Source organism: Hemibagrus wyckioides, linkage group LG07 (assembly GCF_019097595.1).
Source record: "Hemibagrus wyckioides isolate EC202008001 linkage group LG07, SWU_Hwy_1.0, whole genome shotgun sequence".
Classification (NCBI taxonomy): domain Eukaryota; kingdom Metazoa; phylum Chordata; class Actinopteri; order Siluriformes; family Bagridae; genus Hemibagrus; species Hemibagrus wyckioides.
This window is the reverse complement of record NC_080716.1, coordinates 33,058,268-33,074,900: the sequence shown is the minus strand read 5'-3', so window position 1 is coordinate 33,074,900 and position 16,633 is coordinate 33,058,268. Positions and strand designations below refer to the sequence as shown.

Below are 16,633 nucleotides of genomic sequence, written 5' to 3'. Positions count from 1 at the left end.
AAAAGAAGTGAAAAGTGTTGAACAGCTGCATAAGCACTCTGAGGAAGGGAAGGATATTTGATTTGGGACAGAATCCTTTCTCTCTGTGAAGTAAGTGGACAGTGAGAAAGGACACCGGTTTGTCCCTCTCTCTCTCAGTCCTGTGTGAATGGCTGGAAATGATTAGAGCGGTGTGTTTATGATTTTTCATGTGGAGTGTGCGAGGGTGGACGGCTATTGTTCCAGAGCACTTGAAGCTTTCTGCTTTCGGCAGCGTGTCTCGATGAAGTACACGTCCTGGTTATCGGCTCCAGAAAACAAACTATAGGAAAGGCATTAGGCGAGAGAAGTGCGCGGTTCTCATCACACCCTGGGCCTTATCGCCCCGTAACCGCCGCTGATTTGCTCTTTGTGGCGTTTTGATCAAGCGTGTGGTAAAAACAGGGGAGGTTTCTTTTGAAGTACGGAGGCAGTTTTTTGTCTGAAGTGTGATTGAGCGTTTCTCACATGAATGTTATCTCGAGTGTCTCGGTCCGGCAGAGGCGGCGCGACGTGAAGTGCACTTGGCAAAGCGACACGGCGTGAGTCACGGCTGCACACCCAGCTTTCCTAATTACACACCGCGCAGGGCCTCCGGTGCGCACTAGCAGGAATTCCAGGGTTTTACGGGTCGATTTGGGACGAGGCCTGTTCCAAACCCCGACTCTCTCTGTGTCCCGGAGTGTGAGACAAACGTAAACACGCTCTCCTTCTGCTGGCCAAGTCAATCCGTCGCTCAAATTGTCCTCCGCACCGCAGGAATGCGAGCACTCTGGGTTTTTTCCCCCCTTTGGCCCCCTCTGTGGCAGGTGAACCACACACACACACACACACACACACACTCCAGCTGGGTGGGAAACACAGCGATGTCATTACTGAAACATTCCTGAGGAACAGAGAGAGTGAGAGAGAGAGAGAGAGAGAGAGAGAGAGAGAGGCAAACAGACAGACAGAATGAGAGAGAAAGACAGAATGAGAGAGGGAGACAGAAAGAGAGTGAGACAGACAGACAGAAAGTCAGACAGAATCAGAGGGAGACAGACAGACAGAATGAGATAGAAACACACCGAGTGAAAGTGAGACAGACAGAGAGACAGAATGAGAGAGAGACAGACAGAAAGACAGACAGAATCAGAGAGAGACAGACAGACAGAATAAGAAGAGTGAAAGTAAGACAGACAGACAGAGAAAATCTCTGTGGATTTCAGATAAACCTGGAGTTTAAAGTGTCTCAGGACAGGAAAAGTGTGGAATAAAGCTGCATGATGAAATGAAGGACAGAGCAGACAGATCCCCGTGATCAGCTGAGGAACTGGAGTCTGAAGCTCCAGAACGTTCCTCATATCAACACTGACCTAACTCTCAGACCTTCAGTCACCAGCCCTGAGCTTAGACCTCAACATCAGAGCTGAACCAGGAACCTGTGTGGTGTTAGCATCATCAGTGTGTGTGTGTGTGTGTGTGTGTGTGTGTGTGTGGGTCACGTCACAAGTGTGTGATCTGTATAATACACAATCACACACTCTAGTGTCCACCCCTGACACACACACTCCCTCACACACACACACTGACCTGTCCTGCTGTGTTCCTTCAGTCTGTGTAGATTTCTGTCTTCCACTGGGGGGCGCAGTGAGCGTGAGCCGTCCCTCACGCCGCACCTCCCGCTCTGTAACCCAAGGACAGTGGGAACACACACACACACGTGTAGGAAGGTGACTACGGCCTTGATGCCCTCTGATTGGTCAGCTGGCTGCATTAAATAAAATAAAGTTTATGGTATACGGTACGAGAGCAGTGATGGGGGAGGGGCAGCTGCCACCCTAAACATGCTGCATGTCATTAACACAGACGAGACCAGAGACGGAGAGACAGACGGAGACAAAGAAAGAGACAGACGGAGACTGAGAGAGAGACAGATGGAGACAGAGTGAGAGACAGACAGAGACTGAGAGAGAGACAGACGGAGACAGAATAAGAGACAGATGGAGACAGAATGAGAGACAGACAGAGTGAGAGACAGACAGAGAGACACACAGTTGTTTGTGTGCAGACAGACAGTTTTTGATCACTTCACTGATTGTTTGTTTGTTTGTGTGAATATATGATTGTGTGTATGAGTGTGTAACAAAATTACACAAGGTAACTTGTGATAAACTTGCTTGTGTGTGTGTGTGTGTGTGTTGCTGTATATGGTAACCTCCCCTGCTCTTGGATGATGTCATGAACGCAGATCAAAGGTCACAGAAGAGGTCACTAATGAGTCACTTCCTGTTTCTGCCAGTGACCTTTCCTCTGCAAATTGTGGAGCAGTTCCATGCCACATTGTTCCACTGATGATCACACACACACACGCACACACACACACACACGCACACACACGCACACACACACACACACGCACACACACACACACGCACACACACACGCACACACACGCACACACACACGCACACACACGCACACGCACACACACGCGCGCACACACGCGCACACACGCGCACACACACGCACACACACGCGCACACACACGCACACACACACGCACACACACGCACACACACGCACACACACGCACACACACACGCACACACACACAGGGATGCATGTCTTATTGTTACTTCGTCCTTTGTCCCTGCCTGTGGTGCCATTATAGATCAGTGACATTGTCCATGACATCACCACCCATGACATCACCACCCATGACATCACCGCCTGGATACCGAGTGATGGAGAGCTGTGCAGTATAGTATTAGTTCACCTAGCACACCTGATACACCTGATGACATCATTAACACATACTTCATCCATTTATTCTTCACCACACACTCATGAGACAGGCGTGAGAGACAGAAGGGCATAATGACAGTATAATGGAGGTGTGTGTGTGTGTGTGTGTGTGTGTGTGTGTGTGTGTGTGTTGACAGTGAACAGACTTGTCCTTCCTTCAATTCGTTCAGCCAATCACAGCCTTGATCACGTGACAGAACCACTCAGCACTTCTGCAGCTCGACTTACTGCTTAGCATAACAATGTCCTCTAATGTAGCTTAACGTTAGCTAGCGAGTGAAAAAGGCTAGCGGTGATGTCACGTGATCTAGTGTGCAGTAGCATTAGCAGAGAGGGTCACATGGTTCAGGGGGTTTTCAGGGAGGAATGTGAAGCCTGTTGCTGTTGTTCATCTCACACTTTCCCCCACATCTGCCTTTGTTTTGGGTTCGACTTAGACAGCTGTGTGTGTGTGTGTGTGTTTGGGGTCAGCAGCTGGAGAGAATGATTGGCATGTGTTTTAGGGGGGATTAATTTAGCCCAGGTTAACCCGGCTAGGGGGTTGATGGTTGTTCAAAACACACTGGAACATGTTCCTGCAGCATACACACTACACACTGGGTCACATCAGCTTGCTACCTGACTAGCATGCTAATTGTCCAGCTAATAAACATTACTCTGATGTTTCCCTCGGACATTCTGAGCACAGGCTCATAAACACACACACACACACACACAACCAAGTCTTCAAACAGAACTGGCTAGTTAGCAAGCTAATACATTTTTGGAGTAAGAATGATGTTATGAAATTGATCATGACATCACACTGCTTTTCATCACATCTTCAGTTATACACTTTAGCTCAACTAGCTAGAGCTAGCCATCCACCAAAAATGCAAGGGTCTTACTGAACAGCTTAGCAGTTAGCTCAGCATTAGCCTTATGTCTCAACAAATAGCTAACTAGTCACATTCACTGCTAAACTAGTAGGTTAACTATTACTGTACAGTGTAGTAGAGTATATTAGGGTTTACTGTAGTGCGTCATTAGAGTGTGTTACACTGTATTGATGTATGTATGTGGTGTGTGTGTGTGTGGTGTGTGTGTGTGCGTGTGTGTGTCTGTTATTGTTGGCCGTCTCTCTTCTAAGTGAGGTGAAGCTCGCTGTCATTCTCTTGGCTGGTATTTAGTGCTGACTCCTACTCGTGTGTGTGTGTGTGTTTTCCAGACGTCATTGTCTCCCCACTGTAGCAGACTGTCAGGGATTAGTGGTGGTTAATGTAGCTTTTCAGGCGGTGTGTGTGTGTGTGCAGCTTTATCCCTGCGACCTCACTCCTCGTTAGCGCTCCATAATGATTCCTACACACCAAGTTAAAAGTTGTTAGTGATAATGAACCACCACCAAAGTTAACCAGCAGCGGTCAGACGGACGGTCATCTCTCCAGAAGTGTTTATTAGTAGTGTTAGTGTTAACTCTCTCAGTATTAACACCCTGCTGGTAGAGACGTTATTATCAGTACTCTTAGTTATAATGTTGGGTTAGTTTTGTGTTGTTTGCAGTGTCAGTGTTTGGGGTTAAAGTAATACTAGTCTTGTGTGTTAGTCTTGTTATTGTTAGTACTCTGTAGTATTGGTTAAGATCACTTTGTGTCAGGTCTTTAGCATTTATTAATCTGTTGGTGTTAGTTCTTTCATGTAAGCACCGTTAGTAAACACTACATTTAGTATTGTTAATGCTTCTGTGTTCATAATGTTAGTACTGATAGTACTGGTAGTGTTAGCACTTTAGGGTTAGTATTGTTAGTATTGGTAGTGTTAGTACTGGTAGTGTTAGTATTAATACCTCAGTGTTGTCAGTACTGGGTGTATTGGAAGTGGTAGTAGTTTCTTTTAAGTATTGTTAGCTTTATTATAATAAAGATCTCCTGGTTAATATTATTAGTACTGTTCAGTTTTTTAGTATTGGTAGTTAATTATATTAGTGTCATTACTTGGTAGTTAATTATAAATGTGTCCACAGGTCTGTAAATGTGTGTTTCTGTCCAGGTGTTTTTAATACTGTTAGCAGAAAGCTGAGCAAACAGCCATGATGAAGACAGAGAACAGATAAGTAAAGATAACGTAAGCCATCACTCTTTTATTGTCCAGTCACGGTCAGTGTGCTGCAGCATCTACACCATGACCACAGGAGTAAAGGATCCTGAATATCACGGCTATTCACTTCCGCATTTATGAGGAGATACAATTACATGTGCAAGGGATTGTGGGAAAGTGAGCAGCCTGGCGACATGGCCAGAAAAGCTCTCTGTGTAGCCACATGTAGTGCTGACCAATCAGGAGTGGAGTAAGTGTGTGTATGTGTGTGTGTGTGTGTTCATACAGTGATCTGTGTATAATGACATAAGGCTGAGATTTTCAGGGATCGGTCACTGTCTATACTTAACACATCTGTGATGACAGGAGGGCCTGAACGCTGTGTGTGTGTGTGTTGTGGAGATTTGGCGTAGGAACATCATTGGCGACAGTGTTGACGCGCTCAGTTATTCATCATCAACTCAGCGTGATATTTTCCACACCAGCCGTTTGAGAGAAGCTCATTTTTAGACCATGTCCATGTCAGTGAGCTGCTCTGTGCTCCGGGTTTGATTTGAACTCCTCCAATCACCTTGACCGTGTCAGTAGCTGTTCCAGGACACCACAGGTCATCACCTGCTGGACTGAAGTCTGGATGCAACCCAGCAATGTGAACGAACTGAGCCAAAGTCAAAGTTCCTGATAATGGTGTAGATCCTCTAGCCTGATGTCCACTGGTATCTTCAGCTGTACAGGAAAAGCAATGCATGATGTTCTCAGGGTGTTTATAAAGCCAGGAACGCTCTGCATGATTTCATGGAACTGTGTCTAGCGTCGTCATGTCCTTCTCTGCTCTTATATAAGCTGCTATTTTGAGACGACTAAAGAGTAAACTGAACACCACACACACACTTTCTCTCATCACTGTGAACGCTCTCTAGCTCTCACCTGTACATTCCTGCCCCTGTGGCATTGTGGGTAAAAAGGTAAAGCTGCAGAAGTGGGAGGGAGTGTTTAGCCGGAGGGCGTAGGGATTAGCGGATCTCTGCGTTTGAAACGGCTCTAGTTCTACAGCCGCTTTTGTGCGGCAGATATATGATGGACGTCATGTAGAAAGAACGAGCAGAAGAAAGACGCGTCGATCCTCTTTTTGTTCTGGAGTTCTGGCTCTGGGGTGTGAGCACATCGCGGCATGAACAACATACACCTCACTCGCAGTCGAGGATTAAACACGCTAAGCTGATTGCGACATGCAGTAAAGAAAATGTATAAATCTTTACTGAACGTTCTTGAAGACGATGATTTATTTAGCATGGAAAATTAATTTGATCTCATCATCATACTGGACCTTGCATGTGGTTCCATTAGCACAGGCATGGGCTGACCAGTTCTGGACCTTTAGCAATAGCATGAATAACACTATGAACACATTCATCATATATGTTGTCCAGTAACAGAGCGTGTAAATTGTGTACATTCCCTTTAATAAAAATAAATGCATGTAACCTCACAACCCCCCCAACCCCCAAGTTGTGACTTGTCTGGTTTCCAAACTGAAAATTCGTCCCTGTTGTCAAAGCGCAAGAGAAAAGCAAACAGCTTTTTTTTTTTTGGAAAGAATGTATAATTTCCTCAAGCTTAGACATGTCCTGTGGACCTCATTTACAGCGTGGACCGAGACGGACGCTTGGAGGAGTTTGGGCTGCTGAAGGTCAGGAAGGACACATACACTGTGTCCACTAAAAGCAGAGATACACCTTCATAGAGTCTACCATAGGAATGAAACTCTGCACACTCTGAATTTCTCTCCACATTAACAAATCATCACAAAATACTCATCATCAGACTGTGCTGGTGTAAAGCAGTGGATTGGTCAGTAGCCTGGTCAGGTTTTAGGTCCTGGTTATTAGTTTTATTCATAGTTTCCTGCAGCACTACACATCCTCTGAGTCACAATCTACATACTGGTACAGAATGTTTACTAGGTGGCTTAATTAGCATCATGAACACATGGGGATGATGAAACTCTGAGAGCAACTAACACAAAGCTATCATATAACTCATCACCACCAGAGACGCTAGCTAAAATGGGTTTAATAATGTTCTTTTATATATATAAGTGAAGGGAGAAGACCGGAGATGAGGTTTTTACCATTAACAAATGTGATCAGAGAGGATATGGAATACAGCTGCCGTCAGTCTCTGGCTCTGTCTCTCCTCCTCAATTCATAAATTCCTTCATTTCTATTATTCATTTAACTGAGTAGCTAATCCTTCACATATCATCACATGAGAGTGCATTTTAAACAAATCAGTTCAATTTCTGGGAAATTTATCATTTTTCCAGTCCTGATATTATAAGCATGAAAAGAGAGGTGAGGTTCAGTGTTGGAGTACTGTTGGAGTACCAGAAACACCACAACCAAGAGGAAAAGAAAACTAAGGACCGCTTACTCAACCTGGACTGGAAGAAAAACTTATACATGAGGCACACCACAGATTATAAAGAAGAAGGAAAGCAGGGATACTACAAACTGGAAAGAAGGAAACTAGGACCTGGAGACTTGTGGAGAAGAAAACTGGAGATTAGAGACTAGCCTGGGAAATTAGGAAACTAGGACCTGGAGACTAGGAAAGAGGAAAACTAAAAAAGAAATCCCTGAGGCTAGTATTACTAAAGGAAAGGAAGAAGGTAAAGTAAAGACCTGGAAACTAGAAGCCCTGGAACTGAGGGAACACAATGAAGCAAAAATCACACCCAGAAAAGAAAAAAGACTATTAAAAAGGCAGAATGGAAAATAGGAGACGCCTTAAAATTAGAAACTCTTGAAAGAGAAAAACAAGAAAACAAGAAACAGAATACCAAAAACAGATATTGACTGATTTATGTGAGCCTGTAGCTCACAGCCAATCAGAAGACATCGACCTGTTCTCAGCCAATCAGAAGACATTGACCTGCTCTCAGCCAATCAGAAGACATCGACCTGTTCTCAGCCAATCAGAAGACATTGACCTGCTCTCAGCCAATCAGAAGACATTGACCTGCTCTCAGCCAATCAGAAGACATCGACCTGCTCTCAGCCAATCAGAAGACATCGACCTGCTCTAAGCCAATCAGAAGACATTGATCTGCTCTCAGCCAATCAGAAGACATCGACCTGCTCTAAGCCAATCAGAAGACATCGACTTGGACTCAGCCAATCAGAAGACATCAACCTGCTCTAAGCCAATCAGAAGACATCGACTTGGACTCAGCCAATCAGAAGACGTCGACCTCGATTCAGCCAATCAGAGGACATCGACCTGGAATCAGCCAATCAGAAGACATCGACCTGGACTCAGCCAATCAGAAGACATCGACCTGGACTCAGCCAATCAGAAGACATCGACCTGCTCTAAGCCAATCAGAAGACATCGACTTGGACTCAGCCAATCAGAAGACGTCGACCTCGATTCAGCCAATCAGAGGACATCGACCTGGACTCAGCCAATCAGAAGACATCGACCTGGACTGCTAGTGTTGCTTCTATACTCACAGACCAGACGGAACAGATTTTTCTATATCCACAGTGTGTTAGATTTAAGCGAATACACTAGACTGTGTAAAACCCTGTGTGTGTGTGTGAGAGAGAGAGAGAGAGAGAGAGTCCCATAAACTGGTTTATCCACACAGCTGTGTGTTGGACATGTAAAATTGACCCAGAATTACACATAATGAGCGAGAGGCGTGTTGTTGAAGGCTGGTCTGGAAAACCTCAGAATGCCGGTCAGGGTTTTATTGACGCTCGCTCTAAAATAAACTGACACCGAGAGGTGTTAGGGCATCGCCCGCTCTGTGTGTGTGTGTGTGTGTGTGTGTGAGAGAGAACATGTTGTCGTGCCAGAATTGTCCTTCCCTCTTTCTAAGGGGAAAACCAGAAGGGACTGCTTTGGATGAGGACTGGTTTCTGTCCACAGTGTCCAGAGCGTCCCCTTCACTGCTAATACAGTCAGGATACGTTCTTCACTTTTACATTTCAGCTACGAGGCTAATGTGGCTAAAGTAAAAGTAGCACATAGCCTCCAGTTTAGCTTTGTGTAAGCCACATGTTTAATCTTTTTGATACAATACATGCAGAAAACTGACCAGTTCAGGGTGAGAGCTGACACTCACAATAAGTAATGCAGGTACATACAGCATCATATGGAAAAAGTGTAGAATATATAGTACAGAGACCTCTCTATACAGGAGTATAGTACAGTACAGTACAGTACAGTACAGTACAGTACAGTACAGAGACCTCTCTATACAGGAGTATAGTACAGTACAGTACAGAGACCTCTCTATACAGGAGTACAGTACAGTACAGTACAGAGACCTCTCTATACAGGAGTACAGTACAGTACAGTACAGTACAGTACAGAGACCTCTCTATACAGGAGTATAGTACAGTACAGAGACCTCTCTATACAGGAGTATAGTACAGTACAGTACAGAGACCTCTCTATACAGGAGTATAGTACAGTACAGTACAGAGACCTCTCTATACAGGAGTACAGTACAGTACAGTACAGTACAGAGACCTCTCTATACAGGAGTATAGTACAGTACAGTACAGAGACCTCTCTATACAGGAGTATAGTACAGTACAGAGACCTCTCTATACAGGAGTATAGTACAGTACAGTACAGAGACCTCTCTATACAGGAGTATAGTACAGTACAGTACAGAGACCTCTCTATACAGGAGTATAGTACAGTACAGTACAGAGACCTCTCTATACAGGAGTACAGTACAGTACAGTACAGAGACCTCTCTATACAGGAGTACAGTACAGTACAGTACAGAGACCTCTCTATACAGGAGTATAGTACAGTACAGTACAGAGACCTCTCTATACAGGAGTACAGTACAGTACAGTACAGAGACCTCTCTATACAGGAGTACAGTACAGTACAGTACAGAGACCTCTCTATACAGGAGTACAGTACAGTACAGTACAGAGACCTCTCTATACAGGAGTATAGTACAGTACAGTACAGTACAGTACAGAGACCTCTCTATACAGGAGTACAGTACAGTACAGTACAGTACAGTACAGTACAGTACAGTACAGAGACCTCTCTATACAGGAGTATAGTACAGTAGGAGGAATAGCACAGATCTTGGCGTACCAAGCTGAGTGTACAGTGTAACTTGTTTGCCCAGAGAAACTACAGGTGGTATTTGTGACATGTAGAGTTATGTAATAATCCCATTAAAACTCATTATACCTGCTCTAGCCATAACAACACCCCCCAGTGACATCAGAGATTCACATAACCGCTAACTTCTCACAGGATCATTAAAATGATTCATATTTCTGTTAGAGTGTCTGCCACTTGTTCTCCAGTGTGTGTGTGTGTGTGTGTGTGTGTGTGTGTGTGTAAATGGTACAGGCTACATTCCTGCTGGTGAATATGTGTAAAGAGGTGTATTAATGCTTGCTGTTTTCTCACACACATGGATTCCTACAACATGTTTGAACAGGGCACGCTCATGGCTATTCGGCTTAGCACACCATCGCACTGTGTTTGTTAATCTAACAATTACACTTCTCACACTCTGTTACTGTCTCCTGATTGGCCGAGAGCGGGACAGACGATAATTACACACTGTAAATACACGCAATAAAAAGTGTACATGTGTTCCTGTCTGGATGAGAACATTTATTGTCTAAACCATTATGCACTGGAACACAGTGTGTCCTACATAGTGGTTTGGAGACACAGCCACACCTGATGGACCATCTGAACGCTTTACAGTAATACAATCACATTTTTCTTTCGGTTTTCAGGCTGACGGGGAATGAGCCCCTGTCCATGCTGAGCTTCCAGCCCGAGGACGGACCAGCGAGGGCACACTACAAACTCTGCGACCGGCTCAAACTGGAGAAGAAGCAGCGCAGGATGTGCAGACGAGACCCGGGCGTGGCCGAGACACTCATGGAGGCCATCAGCCTCAGTGCACTCGAGTGTCAGTACCAGTTCCGCTTCGAAAGGTGGAACTGCACCTTAGAAGGACGCTACAGAGCAAACATTTTAAAAAGAGGTGAGTGTCCAGCCGAATGCTGGCTTCTGATTGGCTGAGAGCTTCAAACCATAAGGCCGACACTTTACAATGTCCCTAGACTTACCGTTCCCTCGTTCCTAGTGCAGTCTAGAGTTTTTAACCTCACTGTTTCCCGGGTTTCTGTTTTCCAGGTGCATTACCAGATTTTCACCATTTTTCATTTGATCTAGTTTGCAGATCCCAATTTTCTTTGTCCCTATTTCAAGTTTCCAGAAATATTGGCTCCACCCACCAGGCAAATGCTTGCTAAAAAGTCTGACTTGAAACCCATGAAATATTTTTATATTGAAATACTTGTGCTGCATTTAGTGATTCTGCAGCTAATGTGTTGCTAATGTATTGTTGCTGTATTTTCATTATTCCTGTGAGAACTGCTCGAGCAGCTACAATGGAATTGAACAGAATAAGTTGTAAATAAGCCCAACCATATGGGATAGCATTCAGGGTTCACTGTTGGCTCCTAAAAACAAAAGTTCTATTCTGACTCTCCATGACCCAGCAACGCTCAGCGTTATCTATATTAATGAGAAATCCAGTTTTGAGGAAGCAGAGACAATGGAGCTAATGCTGGACTCAAAGTGCCAGAATCTAATGCGGTTATGTGTCACTGAGCTAGGGCAAATTCCCGGCTAGGAAGAAATGAATCGAGGGCTAAATACCACTACAACACTATCAGCAGGGGGTCCTGTCTTTGAGGCTAACGTAGGAAACCGTTAACCAAAGTGAATACGTCCGAGATGTCCGGCAACATGCTGATCCAAATGAACAATTCCAACAGAAGCTGATGGCCAGTGTGTGTGTGTGCAGGTTTTAAAGAGACGGCGTTCCTCTACGCAATCTCCTCAGCTGGTTTGACCCATGCCATGGCTAAAGCGTGCAGTGCAGGACGGATGGAGCGCTGCACCTGTGACGAGGCTCCTGACCTGGAGAACCGAAAGGCCTGGCAGTGGGGGGGCTGCGGGGACAACCTCAAATACAGCAACAAGTTCGTCAAGGACTTCCTGGGCAAGAGGTCCAACAAGGACCTGCGTGCCCGCGTTGACATGCACAACAGCCATGTTGGCATGAAGGTGGGTGTGGACTTCATCAGACTGTACCTGTGAAATTGAGCCCTGCCTCTCAACACCTCACTAGGCACATTTCCAGCAAATTCACTAGGTACATCATGTTTGAGTGTCACATGGATCAGTCAATACATCATGTCTAGCGCTGGGGTGACAGCTGACGCACTTAGCAAGAATGTTGCTGTACCACATCTGAAAATTAGCCTTGTAATGTTGACACTGTAGATTCTGGGCTGTAAAAATGGACTGCTGTTCCTGTGAAAAACTCTGTTCTGTTTTGACAGCTTACTGACATTAAATAGCACACAGTCATCTGTCACCTTGCACTTGAGCAGAACAGGTAGATGATAAGTTAAGAGAAAGACAAGCAGAAGGCTGAAATGTTAGCTGCTTGACCTGCTGCTGTTCAGCTCTTGTCAAAGATACCAATACAACCAAGCTTTCCATCCTGCAGATATCCGGACGTTTATACACACACAGTGGGTTTTCTGAGCTCCACATTCAGATGATTAGATGATTACCTTTAAACCTGAAAAAGTCAGGGACAGAAAATTCCTGCTTTTTCCCCCCATTGTTGTGAAATGCCACATGATGTAACACAAAAGCAAGACAGGAGTGTATCGCCAATATATTATCCAATATTTATTTACATTGAGTATTTGTGGATACAGAAAACTGTTGTTCTGCGGCACTGGGTTTAGTACCGCGCCTCACGTGAGCCCATATCACACGAGACAACACGCTAAAGCCACCGCACGTAACTGAGATACGCCTCTGCTGTACACAGCCTCCGCCCTGTGTTTTTAAACCTCGTGTAACTTGTGAATAAGTCTGTGGTTCTGTCTGAGATCCGAATATCAGCGTGTAGAGTTTCAGTATGAACTCCTCAGCATGCGTTGAACTCGACTCTGAACAGAGAAGCATGCGAGTGTTTTTGTTTTGAGACCGAGCCACAGCGAGCTTGGGTTTAAGAGCTAATGAAAGGTTTTGCTTTTGGCTAATAACGTTAAAATGATTACACAAGCTTTAATTTGAGGTCCTACAGCTCGGGCTGTGTTCCAATAACGCAGTTCTCTGGGTCTGGTGTCAGCTGCTGTACAAGGTCAACAATCAGCATGTTCAATTCCTGCAGCTGCTCCAACACTGCCAAGCTGAAAATTAACCGAATCCAGTGTTTAATTCAGCAATTTATTAAAGTGTGTAATGGACCACCGGTGTGTAACAAAGAGCGAGTGCGTGATGTCTAGCCAAAATAAACTGCAGGCCTGGCACTGAGGGTGTGTTTGGACTCCATCATATTGTTGCCATTTTTGTTTAAGTATGAACATAAATTACCGCAGTCTGGCCGAGGGAGCTCGCCACACACTGGTTCCTCCACCGTTCCTCCTCCGTCCATTTATCCATCTCCGAGATAAAAGATTTACAGCACCGTTCTGTTTTTCTTTTTTCTTTTTCCCCGCCATGTTTGGGGTCAGATCCCATATGGAGTGAGAAGTGTGGAATGTGCTGGCCTCGCTTTCCCCTCGGGTCTTCACGCTGACGGTTCACATTTCGCTTTCCATTGTGCTGCATGTGCAGCTTTTCCAAATCCACCTCACACACACACACACACACACACTCAGAAGAAGCACCTTCTCCCCAGTGTTTGTCTTAAAAGTTCATGTTCTCACGAAAATGTTGAAACACACCTTGTGGTTTCCGTCGTCCCGTTTCCCCCAGACCCGAGCGTACATTCTTGCTGTGGGAAACCAGAACACACACTGCACTCCGGCTCGCGGGCTAACGCGCATGGAGCAGCGTGACGTTTCTCTGCTACGATGACTTTCATTATTCCATCCCATCTTTCACCCTGTATCCACTGGAGCACCTTTTGACATGGACATTGCAGTGAAATGTTATCATGACCTGTTGCCCTGGCAGGATCTAAACACTCAGGATGCAGAGCTTCACTGAGGTGGAGTGGGGGGGAAATATAAAGATAGGTGTGGTCAAAAATGTGTAATTATTTTCACTCGGGTGCGTCACACCATAGACGATTAGATACCACTTTGGAAAAAATAACTCGGTGACGATTATCCAATCAAAATGACGAAAACTTGGAGGAGTGGAACTGGAGTGAAAATTTAAACTTTTATTCACATATGGAGATGGACTGTCCAGCAACGGGCAGATCACCAAGGTGGGGAAAAAAACAAACAAACATGAAAGAGAGGTAGTGGAATAAATTGTGATAGAGTGTGATGATCAATAAAACCATACATAAGATATTTTTAGAACCAAAACTGTAAAGGAGTCTGCTGCAGTCACAAGTAACAAAGAGTTCATGAAGAGCTCCAGGGCATTTAAAGCAATCGGTCATCTGATACAGACGCAGTCACACGTTTCTGTCATGACGTGTGCTTCCCAGTTTTTTTATGAACCTCCACCCACTAAACAAAGACTACTGCTGCATGTAGAAAACACTCCACACCATCTCTTATTAAGTGGACAATGAAATGACCACACATTTAAACACGGGTCCAGAGTATGAACACACCGCCGATATCCTTTCTCTGACCTGCCGTCTTTAATCAGACCTTCATCTTACTTTAATGAAAGAATGTCTTTAAAGCCCTGAGCTGCATGTCTACTGAAGCAGCTGAGAAGAATGCAGTAATCTGTGTAATTAAGTAAGAATGCAGTAATGTGCTCCACTCCCAGTGCTCAGCTTTATATCATCATCATCATCCTCATCCTCATCATCATTAAATCAGATAAGTGCTCACAAAAAAATCATCAAGGACTTACTGATAGCTCGATTGCTGCAGGAATCGCTTGTAATGTTGACCTTTTTAACACCAGAATTCCTCAGATATTAAACTGAGCCCCGCGTTTTATTTTCCATCACAGCCTAAAAGAACATGTTCTCTTTTTCAGGGATTTCTTAATGATGATAGATCTACACTTTAGTTTACAGACCTAGTCCACCATTAGTCAGTAGGTTAGCAGTAAAGCAGGAAGTGTGTGTGTGTGTGTGTGTGTGAAGATACTAAAGCTACTGTTACATAATGCACAAATGAAATAATGCACTAATTAATGCTAAACTTGCTGGACTTGTTAATATCTTCACTGAGGATCACTATTCATCTCTGCTCCTTCCATCTTCACATGCTTTTTTCTTGGTATCGTCCCTACACCTGTTTAATCAGAGGTTGTAGGTGACAGGATGGGATTAAAATCTAGTTGTTCAGTTTTGTTTTAGTACACGTTAATTGTGTGTAGTAAGTAAAGTAATGCCGGTCGTTTGGATTTGGTGATCTACTGCATCGACTCCTGTACATAGAACAATGACAGAAAGGGTTAGTGAAATGAAATGATTGTGTATTTCTCCTGAAACACTGCCTCTTGTCCTGCACAGGTCATTAAGTCTGGAGTGGATACCACCTGTAAGTGCCACGGCGTGTCAGGCTCGTGTACGGTGCAGACGTGTTGGCGTCAGCTGGCGCCGTTCCACAAAATCGGCATGGTTTTGAAGCAGCGCTACGAGACGGCACTCAAGGTAGCCAGCGCCACCAACCAGGCGAAAGGCGAGGGCGAGCCGGCCCACGCACCACCGCGCGCCCGAGCCGAGCCTTTCTCACGCACCTCTGACCTGCTGCACATCGAGGACTCGCCCAATTTCTGCCAGGCCAGCATGTACTCGGCAGGGACGGCAGCGCGAAAGTGCCACAAGGACAAGAACTGTGACGCCATCTGCTGCGGGCGCGGTCATAACACGCAGAGCCGCGTGCTGACCCGGCCGTGCCAATGCCAGGTGCGCTGGTGCTGCTACGTCGAGTGTAAGCAGTGCACGCAAAAAGAGGAAGTGTATACTTGCAAGGGGTAAAAAAAATAATAAATACCCCATCAGCCACACAACATGGACAACGAGGGTTTCTGAGCCTGACTGGACAAGTGACAGACGGTCGGACACTTTGGGACCAAAAAAAAAAAAAAAAACAAAGCAGTAACTTCTCTCTTCTAGCTCAAATGGACGGATTTTAACTTTTTTTTTTGGTGAAAATAATTTCCAGGGACTTTTTTTTTCCTCTGACGCTCCGGAAACCTTCAGAAAATGAACCAGGAGAGAAAAAGGTGGTCTACAATCTCATACTTCATGAGACTCTGTATGTGTGTGTGTGTGTGTGTGTGTGTGTGTGTGCTTGCATGCTAGCATTATAAAATAAGTAAAAAATAACGACAGGGTGTGAGACTTGTTGGAGAAGCACATAGCTTCTTCACCCACACTACAGTGTGTATATGCACCGTGTACATAGGTTAAATTGTATTATAATTATTTTATATATAAATATATAGATATATATACACACACCACTTATCATAAATATGTCATAAGAAAAGAAAAAAAAAGACAATAATAACCACTAAGCACAGCAGTGTGCTCTTCTTCACTTTGATTTTCTTCGATTTCCTTCGACAAGGCCCTTTAGAACCAGAGCAGAAACATGGCATAGCTTCAGGAGACGTCTGATAACCTGATCTTCTCTCTGCAGAAATGTTCCTCTCACTCTAAATGTAGTGTCCAGCCTGCAGCGGTAACCTTTCAGCTACAAACAGCGGTTAGCATCGTTAGCCTCGATCA

The 16,633-nt window shown here is 44.8% G+C and overlaps 1 protein-coding gene across 1 annotated transcript in view; it reads left to right on the top strand.

Annotated features, from left to right (window-relative positions):
* The window catches only part of wnt9a (wingless-type MMTV integration site family, member 9A), a 20,296-nt gene extending 4,302 nt beyond the window's left edge, over positions 1–15,994 (top strand). Inside the window, exons 2-4 of the mRNA XM_058394815.1 lie at positions 10,674–10,927; positions 11,756–12,018; positions 15,410–15,994. Coding sequence (XP_058250798.1) covers positions 10,674–10,927; positions 11,756–12,018; positions 15,410–15,877 — 985 coding nt within the window. The 3' untranslated portion in view covers positions 15,878–15,994. The remainder of the gene's footprint in view (positions 1–10,673; positions 10,928–11,755; positions 12,019–15,409) is intronic.
* Positions 15,995–16,633: the final 639 nt, after the last annotated feature.